This window comes from Mesocricetus auratus, unplaced genomic scaffold, assembly GCF_017639785.1.
Source record: "Mesocricetus auratus isolate SY011 unplaced genomic scaffold, BCM_Maur_2.0 Super-Scaffold_100013, whole genome shotgun sequence".
Lineage (NCBI taxonomy): Eukaryota > Metazoa > Chordata > Mammalia > Rodentia > Cricetidae > Mesocricetus > Mesocricetus auratus.
The window spans coordinates 67,672,502-67,686,029 of NW_024429196.1; the positions used below are offsets into that span (position 1 = coordinate 67,672,502).

The following is a 13,528-nucleotide window of genomic DNA, read 5'->3' on the forward strand; positions in this document are numbered from 1 at the left end:
CTTCCAAGGGATCTGAAGGCCTCTTCTGGCATTCTTTCATACTGCAAGCTCATGGTGCACACCACACATATGTATGTGCAGGCAAAACTCCCATACACATAAAGTAAAAATTATATTTTAAAAAATTCTCTTAATCTACACTGCCAAGTTCAGTACCCACATGCCACACACAGCTGCTAAAACTCACAGAAATTAAACCAAGTTTAAAAGTTCAGTTCCTCAGTTACACCAACCACATCTCAGGGGCTTAATCATCACGAAAGTCTAGTGGACAGTGGGGATATATAACATTTCTATTATCCAGGAAATTCCATTAAGCAGTGCTTTAAGAGATTTTATGGGGGGGATTGGTTATTTTTTTCCCTTAACTGGAGTTCCTTAAAGAAAGGTTCAGAGCAGGCAGCGAGCATCAGGGTCACCTGGGAACTGGTCAAAAATATGGATCTTTAAGTGGATTGATTCAGAACATTTTGGTTACGTGATGAACATTCAAGTTTTGGGGTTAGACAAGAAGCAGATGCAGCAGAAGCTGGCTTTCTGGTTTTTCCATGCATTCTCTCATCTGTGGCTCTAACGATCATCAACTTTCAGCTTTATTATAACAAAAGAGAATAATGTGTGATGCGTCATGTCTGAGACGGATATTTGTGTTAACAAGCTTGGAGAAAGTGTGTGTGTGTGTGTGTGTGTGTGTGTGTGTGTGTGTGTGTGTGTGTGTGTGTTTCACATGAGTACAGGGGGCTAAGGAGGCCAGAAAAAGGCATCAGCTCCTCTGGAACTGGTGCTACAGGCAGTTATGAGCTGCCATGTTGCTGCTGGAAACCAAACCCAGGTCCTCTGCAAGAGCAGTAAGTGTTCTTCAGCCCTGAGCCACCTCTCCAGCCCCCATGACTTTCAGTTAAGTAAAGAAGTTACTATTATTTATACAATCACTAAGAGAAACAATGATAAGCTCTAAAAATATGGAAATGGCTAAAAAGAGTAAAATGCAACAAACTAATTATTAAAATTAAAACTATGAAAGCCATGAAGCATGGCAAAGTACAAATGAAAGAAAAGCTTATGACAAATTGTAACTGAAAATATTCATATTATAGAAGCAATGATAACGGTAGAATAACTGGTTTGTTAGGATTGTGACTTTGACTGAATCAATTCTGTAGAAACACATGAGTATGCTTTAATATGAAAAGCCATGGTAAGGATGGTCTGGAAAATAATTCCACTTTATCAATGACTGAACAACCATGGTAACATGGCGTCATCCCTGGATACAATCAAGAAGGGGGCTGGACTGTTAACTCAGATTCTCCTACTCTGATGTGACCCGAGTAAGTTAGCCACTCAAAGGCCAATACTTGAGACATGGGAGTAGATAAGAAGGAATCAGGGTTATTAATAGAAGGGTTATTGTTGAGAAAAAAAGAGTTCAGAGTGAGAGCTCCATCTTGGGGGACTGAAGGGCGAAAAAGAGCTCTTGTGGCCAGAGAAAGGAGAAGCAGGGCAGGAAGGCTACAAGTTGTAGTTTACTCATGGAGATTTAGGAAGCAGTGCCTGGCCAGTGGAAGTGGGTGGCTATGGGGTGGACCTCTGAAAGTCAGAGGCCAGGCCCTGGTGCCTGCTGCACTCTGGCATACATTCCTGCTTTTGGGATCTCTGCCATGCCTTCCCTGCCGCATGGACTGAAACCTTCCGAAACTGTTACACAATATAAACACTTTCTCTCTTCCGTTGTTCCTGCCAGGTATTTTGTTCATAGCAACTACACAAAAGTGGTTAACACAGTGCTTGGACCAGTGAACTCTCAGGATCTTTGGCCTGGATTGGAGATGTTGACCATTCAGAGGCCAGTGTTTGGGAGACTTAAGTTGGTCTGAAGAAGTGAGGCTTATTTCAGGGTTAGCAATCCTGCCCTGAGTTCTGTGAATCTGAAGAGTTAGCTGTTAACGTTTTTTGACTGTTTAGGTGGGGCTTCTATTTAAAACTTAGAATTGAGGGTGCTGGGCCAATGAGGACAGAAGGATTAGGGAGAGATGACAGCCTCCAAGAAGGACAAAAGGACTCTCAGAGACTCCAAAGAGAAATACCAGTCCTCAGTGTCTACACCGACCACCCCACTTTCCCTGAGAGTCTACACTGACCACCCCACTTTCCCTTCTGAACCCTAAATGGACAAATCCAAGTCTTAACTACTTTTTTTCAAGTGCAATTTTGGAGAAAGATATGAAAACCTGACTGTGTGTGCAAAGATCTTGGGTGGTGATGACATTTAAGCTAATTTCCAAAGAGGAATCTTTTCTTATTTTTCCGTGTAAATTTCCAGTGAAAGATTTTATACTGTGGTCTTCTTTTAAAAGACCACTGATGAATCTCACAGGTCAACCCATTTGTTTGCTTATTTAAAATTATTTTCAAATTTATTTTTTAGGAAGGTTCTTGTGTAACCCAGGCTGTATAGGGAAGGATGACTTTAAACCTCTAATCCTCCTGCCTCCACCTCTAAGGTCTGGGCTTATAGGCGTGTGCCTCCACTCCCAGCTAAGTCAACTCTTGCTTGTTTGAAGATGTTTGCACAGAAACTTTAGGACCACTTCCTCACTGACTGCTCTGCTGTCATTCTATCTCATTTCTCACACTGTTGAGATACAAAGTGATCTGAGTTTTTGTGTGTGTGTGTGTGTGTGTGTGTGTGTGTGTGTCCCCAATTTCTCAGCTAGTCTGTTTCCTTTGCAGAGAATGTTCTGGAAGCAGCTTTAAATTCTAAACACATAAAGACCATCTCTGCTACCACTCCCAGGAAGGATCTGGGGAAGGCAGCTTTGGTTGCATACATCTGGGAAGCCCTGATGTCTCTGGGATGCCTACTATTAGAGTTAACCAATTACCATAAAGTTTCTTCAATATGTGAGTACCTGGCATGTGAAATTTTTACTGGCAGTTGAAAACAATCCAAGTTTCCAATTTAGCTCCCCATTTTGCCAAAAACAGCTGACTGGTGCAACAGTACACTAGCCAACTTGGTGTCACTCTGATTATCTTGTTAACTTGTTGGTTTTTTTCCTTACAGCCCAAGAGGCACATATCTCTTAAGTTAACAAGGACAAAACAATGTCTTAATGAATTTTTTTTGCAATAGCAATACAAAAGAAACATGAAGAAAAGGGGATTTTCTTGCCTAGCATTTTGTCCCAAGCACAACTCATGGTGCTCACGGATGGGAGTGACTGGAAGCTACATATAGCAGCTGCCATGCTCACCTATGCACCTACTTAAGCAGAAAGGCGGCTGAGCACAGCTTTGATAGTAAAAAATCACACCAACAGAGAGAATTTACCAAAGGCTGTCTGTGTGCTGGGAAGGAAGAAGCCGAACACTGAAGACAAAGACAAAGGCTACCACCTTGTCCCACAGACCCCAGAGTCTAGATGAGGTAAGGCTGCACACCTAAGATGTCTTTGACGTAAGGGACCAAAACAAACAAAATGACCCACTGTGGAGGCGGGGAGGGGGCAAAGAAAATGATCATCGGCATCCTCAGACAGAGAAACACCACAAGCAAACAAGACGCTATTTTAGAAAATAGACCAAAAAAGGTGATCTTGGAAATTAAATATGGAATGGCAGGAAAAAAAAAAAAGAAAGTACGTAAGTTTTGGAAGACAAGCAGAAGAAATCTCTCAGAAGGTAGTTGGCGCAATGGTCTCAGCACTCTGGATGCAGGAGGAGGATGAGTGCCAAGCCAGCCCGGGCTACACAGCAAGGCCATCTCAGACAGACAGACAGACAGGCAGGCAGGCAGGCAGGCAGGCAGGCAGGCAGGCAGGCAGGCAGGCAGGCAGGCAGGCAGGCAGGCAGGCAGGCAGACAGACAGAGATCAGAGTCCACGATCTTAACTAAAACTGTGTTTTATTTTGTTTCTTCAAATTACACGTTCGTAATTTACTAGTGAGTTGTGAAAAAAAGCTCAGAAAGTCGAGACCACAGTTAGATGGGTTAGAACGGAATCCAAGATGGTCACTGCATGCTGTTAAGAATGTCCTTACACGAGCCCTTACAGAATGTTCCCACATACAGGTTCATATTATAAACTTTAGTCTGAAGTGTGGGCTTCACCACAGTAAAATTTGGGAGGGAGGCAGTATTAGGGATTGAACCAATTTGTGTCTTCACAAATGCTAAGCAAGTGCTCTGTCACTGGGCCATACCGCCACCACTATTCTGGCTGTTTCTGAGGCAGTCTCACCTCAGATCAGGGTGACAGGGAACTAACTCACTCCGAAATCCACAACTGCCTCAAACTCAAGGTGATCCTCTACTTTGGCCTCTGAGGTGCTGGAATCACAGTTAATAACCGCCACTCCTAGTCCCCCCTCCCCCCCCCCCGCAAACAATTTTTAAAGCTCTTTATGCCAAATGATAATTGCTTTTAGTCTACTTTTTAAAAGTGAGGTTTCAATGAACCTTTATTTTAAAACAAATTAGACAGGTTGTCAGCTAATAAAATATTTCACTGCCATTCTTCTTCAAACTCCATTATCATGCAAGAAGAATGAGCCCTCCTGTATTGGCAACACCTAAATTTACCTTGCGCTCATGCCAACTCTGTAATAAAGCCAGAGAGAAAGGAGTAACAACACAAAATAGACCAGAATTCAGGTTCTCGAAATGACTTCATGATGTGGAATGCTACTGACTCTTAGGGATCTGTCTTGCTAACCTTGTATGACTGTCAGTAATACTTAAAATTTCTTGAACAGAGGAACCATTCTGGAAACATCCATCATATGATGTGTGGACTGGATTTGGAACATACACTGTATGTAGTTGGCTAAGTAGCGTTCACACATTTGCTGTGGTCCACTGTGCACCTTGCAATATGGGAAGAATGGGTAGGAAATGAACAACTTCGATGCTCCCTTACTAAGAAAGAGCCTAGATTGTACCCAGTTTGTCTTTTTATTTATTTATTTATTTTTATTTATTTATTTTTTTGGACAGAATCTCACCATTAGCCCTTGCTGGCCTAGAATTCACTATATAAACCAGACTAACATCAAGCTCACAAAGATCTCCCTGCCTCTGCTTTCCAAGAGCTGGGATTAAAGTCCCAGTCAGAATGCCCTTTTCCCTCTCAGATAGAAATAGATAGGACCTTAACTATGATTCTCTACTTCCAATTTACTGATATAAAATTATAACATCCTAAGGGATATGCTTTATTATATTATTTTGCTGATAGTCATAAGAATCAGATCCATATCCTAAAGACCTGTATCTTTAAAAACTACTATCATTATCCAGGGTAGATGTAAAAACCAATAAGTCTTCCTACACCAATATTAAAAGATATCAAAATATTTATTTAAATAGAGGTAAGATACATGTTTCTGTGTGTATGTACAGATATATTCCTACACTTTCAGAAAAATGAGTCATAAATAAGAGAAAAGAGCCAGACATGGTGGCAAAGGCATGTAATTTAGCACTTGGAAAACAAAGAGGACCCAGAGTTCAAGGACAGCCTCCACTACTTAATACATCCAAGGCTAGTATGAGCTACACGAGTCCTTGTCTCATACCAACCGAAATGAAGAAAATAAGATAAATAGGGCAAGAGGATGGGAGGGTAGGGATGATGACAGCAGAGCTGAGGATGAGATTCTGTGTGGATATTTCACCCAAAGGACAACCTGGGGATTCTCACTCAATCCCCACCCAAGGCAAATTGACCGTGCATCACACTCCTGGCCCCCACGTTCCTGCACAGAAGATTGCCCAGAAGCCATCTGCGACAGCAATGCTTTCACTTTCCTTCCTAAAGGACTTCGGTCTCATCTTGCAAAGCAAACCTACATAAGAGCAGCCCGATGCCAGCTACCTCAGCAGGCTGCCTACCCTGGGTGGCAACTATAGCCCTTGTCATATGGCAGCTGTGACGTGTCAGGTGCTGTGTGGGCACTTGGGCACAAGGACGACCAGTGCAAGGTACCTGCCTTCAGGGAGGGCACAGCCTCCAGTAAGACAGAATGGGGAGTTGACAAATAATACGGTGTCCACGAAGGCAAAGCACACAATTCTGCAATTACTGCAGTGCATTTAAAACACTTCTTCTTTCTTCCCACAACTCTCTACGGTGAGTGTCCTGGCATAAGTACTGATCTGAAGTTGTCTTTGCTTCCACTGGGTCAAGCGTGGTATAGCAGGAAGTTTGTTTATTGTTTTTTGGGGGGGTTGAAACACTTTTTTATTATATATTTAAATTAGAAACAAGCTTGCTTCCCATGTCAGTCCCAGCTCCCTCTCCCCGCCTCCATACCCGCACCCCCCTTCCAGCCCCTCCCAGCCCTCCACCCAATCCCCACTCCATTCCCCAGGGAGGGTAAGGCCCTCCATGTGGGATCTATAGAGTCTGTCATTTCATTCCCGGGAGGGCCCAGGCCCTCCCCCAAGTGTCCAGATTAAGAGAGCATCCCTCATTGTGGGATGGGCACCCAAAGCACATTTGTATGCCAGGGATAAATACTGATCTACTACCCAAAGCCCCCTAGATTGCCTAGGCCCCCTCACTGACACCACATTCAGGGGGTCTTGATCAGCCCCATGCTGGCCTCCCAGCCATCAGTCTGGGATCCAAGATCTCCCCCTTGTTCAGGTCAGCTGTTTCTCTGGGTTTCACCAACCCAGTCTTGACCATTTTGCTCATCAGTCCTCCCTCTCTGTCACTGGGTTCCAGGAGTTCAGTTCTGTGTTTAGCTGTGGGTGTCCTAGCAGGAACTTTGTACGTGTGACCCTAACAGTAAAGCTATGGCATTACAAGAATCCACCTGCGTCTTGGCACTGTAGCTAGATGAATGGTTTGAAAAGCCAGCTATGAACCTGGACCTATGCAGGGTAATAATGCTGGAACTGCAACATCAAAACAAACATCCTTTGCCTGACAAGTCCTCTGATCTTTTGGTCTCTGCTAATGCAATCCCATAATAGAAAGGCATGAAAGTGAAGCCTGTTTGCTTTCCTAGAAGTCAATGTATTTATTCTCCCTTGTTATTCTGACTGGTAAAACTGAAAACTGACCCAGTAATTCGGAGCTTCTATGAATGCATGAGTAATCTTTTGCAACTTCAGAAAAACACTACTTGTCAGCCTGACAACAAGCTGCCAATATTTATTGAAGGACTTCTTACATTTCAAGCCAGAATATTTAATTACATTCTCAGTTCTCTACCCTCTCCCTCTCGCCGTGGCCTGAGCTCTAGTGGGGTGAGGGTTGGGTATGGACAGATCAGATGCGATCGACGGAAATGAATTGCAAATATACCATAAAGCACAGATGTGACTGCCACGCCACAGCTCAAGGGAGGAATTGTTTCTATTTTTAAATGCACTGTTGCTTTAAGAGGAAGTTCCTGAAAGAAATATGAAACCAGCTGCAGAGTGGACATCAGAATGCACTTGGTGTCTTCATTCTAGTAAAGACAGTCATTCCGTCATCTCAGTAAGTACCTGGGCAGACCCAGAGACGACCACCCGCCACACGGAAAGTCGGATCTGCCCTCCCACAACAACAGAGCACCCCACACTTCAGTGCAATTCCTACAGCTCCAGATAAGGCCTATACGAGTCAGCATGCTGATGGACAGATGCCCAGATCACATTCCACAAGTCTTCACTTTAAATATCTAATACAACGGCCCTAAGAATGACCAAGTGATATTTTAGTATGTACCAACAACTATCCAGAGTTATCAACTCTCTTCAAATCCCTCAAAACTAAACCTTTTCCTACACACAAATGATGAGGCTTCGTTAAATTCAACAGTACATAACAGTAGCATCCTTTAGGGGTTAAGAGTGGCAAGACAAGCTGATGACAGTGGTTGGGAGCACATTCCCAACATGCATCTGGGCTCCATCGCCAGCGCCTTAGAATGAATGGGTGAGTGGACGAATGAATGAATGAGCACATTCACTCATTCACACACATATACGCACAAACACATACATGATTAAAAATATTTAAAGAACAGAGAGGAGTGATAAGTGGGTACCAAGCCATGAAGCAAAACTGGAGCTCTAGCTTCCTCACAGGAGCTAATATAGTCCACCTGTTTCCCAGACTGCCCCAGAGTCAAAGAAATAGTCTTCTGAAATAATATAACAAGATCCAGTTTTGAAAAAAACAGTGATACGATATGAGAGGCATCTATTAAATGTGTGAATAGTTTACTCAACAAATTTACTTATGCCCACCATAAAATATACCATCTACACTGCTATCCAATATGTCTAAATATACTGTAAAACATTTTAACGTGTCTAAAAATACTGTCCAAAGATACATCCATTACTGTAAAAGTATTTGACACATCTTCAAAATAACTTAGCCATTAAATGTCACTATAAGAATCTGCTGGGAAAAGCAGAATGTTTGCAAAGAGAATGAAACATGTTAGGCTGAACACTAAAAGCAAAGAATCTCCAATCTTCTCCCTCATAACAATCTTACCCCAAATTTAGCCAGGCTGGGCTGCAAAGCAGCTCGATTATAGACGAAAGCAGCTGCCTCGGTTAGCAATAAAGTAACAACCCCGACTTCACAGTCTGTCTTCGGGGAACTTCACTCATTATGTAGCGCATCAATCAACAGGTGATTTTCAGAGACAAATTCATTTCCAAGTTGGATTTGAATCTCGGCTTTCTTTTCTATTTTTACTAGCGCCTACAATGCCATAGTGAATGAATTCTAACCGATTTCTTCTCAGGGGTTTACCAGAAAAATGCCAGATATTCGCATTATTTTAGGGCATTTTCCCATACCATTGCACAGAACACAGCAGAATTAATAAGGATCCCACAGTTACGACTTTTCAAATGCAAATTCCTTGCCATCTAGAAAATGCAGCCCCTTTTTAGACATCCCCCATCCCTGTGTATAACCAGCTCCAGATCAGGGCTCTATTTGTTTCCTTGAAAATCAAAATCCCCGCATTATTATCAGACATCATCTCAACTCACCACCTCCAACAACCTAAAATTACTTTAAAAGACCTAACCTTGTACCGGGGTATTTGCTTTATCGGCTCCTGGCCCCCATTTCACATACAATATCCCCAAGCAGTTCTGCTAAAGGGGGCAAATGAGCCAGCCTAAGAATCGCGGGCGCTGGACTCCATCAATAAGGTCTTGGGTTGGTCATTTGCACGCTTCAGACACCGGTTTTCCTTATCTGTAAAATATGGCCTGAGCCTCACATCTCGAGGGCTCCATCCGATCCCTTCATGTTCTGGGAGCCTCAAGCCAGGAGTGTTGACTCTGACCAGGGTTCCTTGCCTGGGGGACACCGCTCTGGATGCGAGGGGACAAGAAGAGGGGGAACACAGAGAGGAGAGGGTCCTGCACTCGCAACCGCTTCTCATATTAGCGTGGGACAAACTTGAAGCCACCCTTGCTAACAATGGGAAAGCGCACTCGGCTTTTCCTGGCTCAAACTTGGCAGGAGCCGGCGGGGTGGGATTTACCTTTCTCCCTGCTTGGTATTGGAAGGAGGAGGGTGCAGGACCGTCTGGTTCCCTTCCATCTCCACCACGCACTTGGTGTTCAGTTCCAGCTCTGAAAGCACAGGGGTAGGGGACGTTGCAAAGTGGAGCATCTACGGCCGCTGCCGGCGCGCGTGGCTCAGTCCCGGCAAGCAAGGAGACGGCGCCCCGGGCATATAGTGGCCGCGGCCGGAGCCTGGGCGCCGCCTCCACCCGGAGCCACGCCGGGCCACCAAGGTGTCCCCGACCCCCGCCGCCCAGCAGTTTGCAAAGTTACCCTCCCCCCCCGCCCCCCAAACCTCGGTCGGTGCAGAAATGCAAAAGGAGCTGGGGAAAGCGGCTCACCTCTTCGGTTCATGGGCCGGACCCGGACGGCAACTTTTACCTTCGTATCCGACATGTTGGCGGCGCCCTGATCCGCCCGACGCGGCCCCTTCAAGCGCCGCGCCGCCGCCGCCGCCGCAGCCGCAGCCGCGCGCCCCCCGAGCGCGGCCGCCGCCGCTCCGCCGAGAGCTCCGAGACGCAGCGCCGAGGCGCGCGGGCCATCCCGGGGGAGCGCGACGCGGGGCACGGTCGGGCCCGGGGAGGGGCGGGCGCGGGGCGGGGCGCGGCGGCGGGAGGAGGCCGCGGGCCCAGGCGCCGCTCTAGCCGCTCGGGCCGGGCCGTGCGCGCAACACCGCGGCCCCTCGCGGCCGCTGTGAGCCGGGCAGCGTCGCCATCTTCCGCTCCGGGGGGCCGCGCCCGGGATATAAGGCCGCTGCAAACGCGAGCTGTGAGCCGGGAAAGTGCGTTTTACAAAGGCGATCGGCCCTGGGCTCCGGGCAGCCGGGACTCGAGAAGGGCTACCCTGCAAAGGCGATCGGCCCTAGGCTCCGGGCAGCTGGGACCCGAGAAGGGCCGCCCTGCAAGAGCGAACGGCCCTGGGATCCGGGTATCTGGGACTCAGGAAAGGGTGTTTTACAAAGGCGATCGACCCTGGCTCTGGGCAGCAGGACCCGGGAAGGGGAGCTCTGCAAAGGCGATCGGCCTTGGGCTCCGGGCAGCTGGGCCTGGAGAAGGGGACCGTTGCTTTCCCTGCTCCAGAACCTACGGAGACCTCACGGACACCGCATGGAGCTCGAGTCACCTTCAGGGGCCGCTGTCACCCATACAGCCAAGGCCCTGGGGGCGGTATGAGGGGCTTGGAGCCGGTGCCCGGTGCGCAGGCCTAATCCACACCACCCATACGCCTCCCCAGAAATCCACAGCGCGCCTACCCTCGGCGCCCCACACCGAGCTTTGCAGCGGTATTTTAAGATCTTTGTGGTGAACCGAGATTAGAAGTGAATTTGACGTGGACCACCAAAACTGTGTGTTTGTAAATACTGCGCTCATTTTCTCCCCCTTGCGCCCTTGTAATGGGAGGGGTCTGGGGGGCCCGGAGGCTTCACCACCTCTTACGTAAGAAAGTAACCGCGAGGCGGTCGGTGCTTTGGCCCAAGCCAGACCTCCCTGCCTGGGCGGAACTGAGGGAGGCACATTTACTCTGTTTGGTTCAACAAGTGCTTGAGGGAGGCGCTTACTTTTTGCCAGGCCTTTTGAAACTTGCTCAAATCTAAAGCCAGCGCTTGGCTCCAGAGAATCGCAATTTTTTTTTTTTTTGCGTGAATGTCCAAATTCACTCATTCACGAACTGCTTTATAGGGAGTTTTATTGAGTGCGTACTGTGTGTGGTGCTGTAGAGACCACACAAGCTTGAACAGCTCTGTTCGCCCTCTTCTCCAGAGGCCACACGGAGGGCAGAGAGATGCTTATTATGGTAAACCACGTGTGGCAGGTGGTGTAAATAGGAGGAATTCAGTTTGTCACCAGCTGGGACCCTGGGATGCGACTGACTTGCTTATGCGGTCTACCGCTGTACCACCGAATCACACCTCCAGCTCCCAGGAAGAGTCACTAACACTGCTTGGTCGATACTGTTTCCTAGTCACCCCCACCTTGTTTCAGGACCAACTGACTCAGGCCATCTAGGAGGACCCTACTACAGTTTGCCTCCTCCATTCCTGGTGCCACAAGCCTACTCTGTCTCTCCATTCAGCTCTTCAACAAATGTGTGTTACGTGCGTGGGTGTGTGCCCCCCCACACACGCATGCTCCCACGTGCAACAGTTTTGTAGGCTCTTGGCTAGATTCCTGGGCTATTTCTGCAACAGGATTCACAAGCCTCTGGGGCTCACAGTCTAGCTCAACATCTCAGTCTCACCTTTGGATTACTGAGATATCCTCTTCCCTAAATTCCTAGCTTTACTTCCTGTACTCACCTGTACCCAGCCAGGAAAAATAAAATTCTGTTCTTTGATTATGTGTGCTGTTGTAATTTTTTAAAAATCCCTCTGACTGGCCCTATTGAATATCACCTCCCATTATTCTCAAAATTGTTCACTTCATCCAAAGCTATTTAATATGCAAGATGCCTTCCCTATGCTAAAATTTTCTGGCACTTTCCAACAGTGGCAATTGTATTGAGTATCAGAAAAGAAACATCCAGGGCTGGAAAGATGGCTCAGCAGTTAAAAGCACCTACTTGACATGGCATCTCACAACCAGTCTGTAACCATCTGTAATTCCTGTTCCCAGTGATTCTGTTTCTCCTTCTGAAGGCACTTGTACACACATGGTGCACAGACCTACATGCAGGCATAACACCCCTACACATAAAATAAAAACAACAACAAAAACCTTACATCCAAGGTGCTGAGAGGTAGTTCATGGGTTAAAGACACTGGCTGTTCTTTCAGAAAACCAGTACCCAGCTGCTCTCAACCAATTATAACTCGAGTTCCAGAGGATCCTATGCACTCTTCTGGCCTCCTCAGGCATATATATGTGCAGACAAACAAAAATACACATAAAATAAAATAAGTAAGTCCTTAATTTTAAAAAAATGCATTGAACTCCTATCCCCCAGAGCCTGTGGATGGGACCGCAGTTGAAACAAGGTCTTTGCAGAAATAAGTTAAGATGCAGTCAGTCACACTGTTTCAGAATTCATTCTCAATCCAGTGACTGATGCCATTGTGAAAGAGAGGAAAGAGAGGTCCAGTGACACACATATGCAGGAAGGAAGCCAGGGACAGATGAAGACGTCTAGACAGAAGCCAAGAAATGCAGGGGACTGCTAGGAGCTACCAGAAGCTAGGAAGGTCAAGGAGGAATTATTCGCCGCAGGCTTCAGAAGACATTAGCTTTGCTAACACCTTGAATTTGTAAGTCTAGTCCCTGGGTCTAGGAAACAATATATTTGTTTGTTTTATACCACGATGTTCATAGTATATTATGGCAATTGTGTGTGTGTGTGTGTGTGTGTGTGTGTGTGTGTGTGTGATTTTCCAAGAAAGGGTTTCTCTGTGGAGCCTTGACTATTCTGGAACTTACTCTGTAGACCAGGCTGGCCTCAAACTCAGAGATCCCACTGCCTCTGCCTCCCAAGTGCTGGGATTAAAGGAGTGGGCCACCACTGCCCAACCATATTATGACAATTGTAAGAAACAAATGCAAGAAGCTAGACATGGTAGTGCACACCTATTATTCCAGAATTCCAGACACTAAGACAAGAGGATCAACAAGAGTTCTAGGCCTGCCTGGGTTATAATGAGACCCTGTCTCAGGAGAGAGAGAGAGAGAGAGAGAGAGAGAGAGAGAGAGAGAGAGAGAGAGAGAGAGAGAGAGAGAGAGAATCCTTGTCCATTTCCATTTTCTCTTCTCTTTCATTCTCTACTAGGTCATGAAAGTCTTTAACAATGGTGGGAACTGAACCCAGGGCCTAAGCACACCAACACAAGGCTCTCACGCTTAAGAAACGGTCTCTGTTCTAAGTGAAGTAGGTTTGGAAACAGGCACTGACACAGTGGGGACATCTCTTTAGGGAAACTTTTGCAGGCTTCTCTCCATTGAGAGGGTTGTTGCAGACTTCCAGATGGCGGGCCATGATGGCATGAAGGAAGTTAGTGCTG

General features: G+C 46.5%; 1 protein-coding gene across 7 annotated transcripts in view; it reads right to left on the minus strand.

The window, feature by feature from the left end:
• Kif13a (kinesin family member 13A) overlaps nt 1–10,035 on the minus strand; it is a 188,371-nt gene extending 178,336 nt beyond the window's left edge. For 6 of the 7 annotated variants that reach the window (XM_040755927.1, XM_040755924.1, XM_040755926.1 and 3 more), the window contains exons 1-2: nt 9,882–10,035; nt 9,519–9,609 (exon numbers count right to left, since the gene is read on the minus strand). In XM_040755927.1, coding sequence (XP_040611861.1) covers nt 9,519–9,609; nt 9,882–9,936 — 146 coding nt within the window. In that variant the 5' untranslated portion in view covers nt 9,937–10,035. The remainder of the gene's footprint in view (nt 1–9,518; nt 9,610–9,881) is intronic. The other variant, XM_040755928.1, reaches the window with a different exon arrangement.
• Between the last annotated feature and the right edge of the window lie 3,493 nt (nt 10,036–13,528).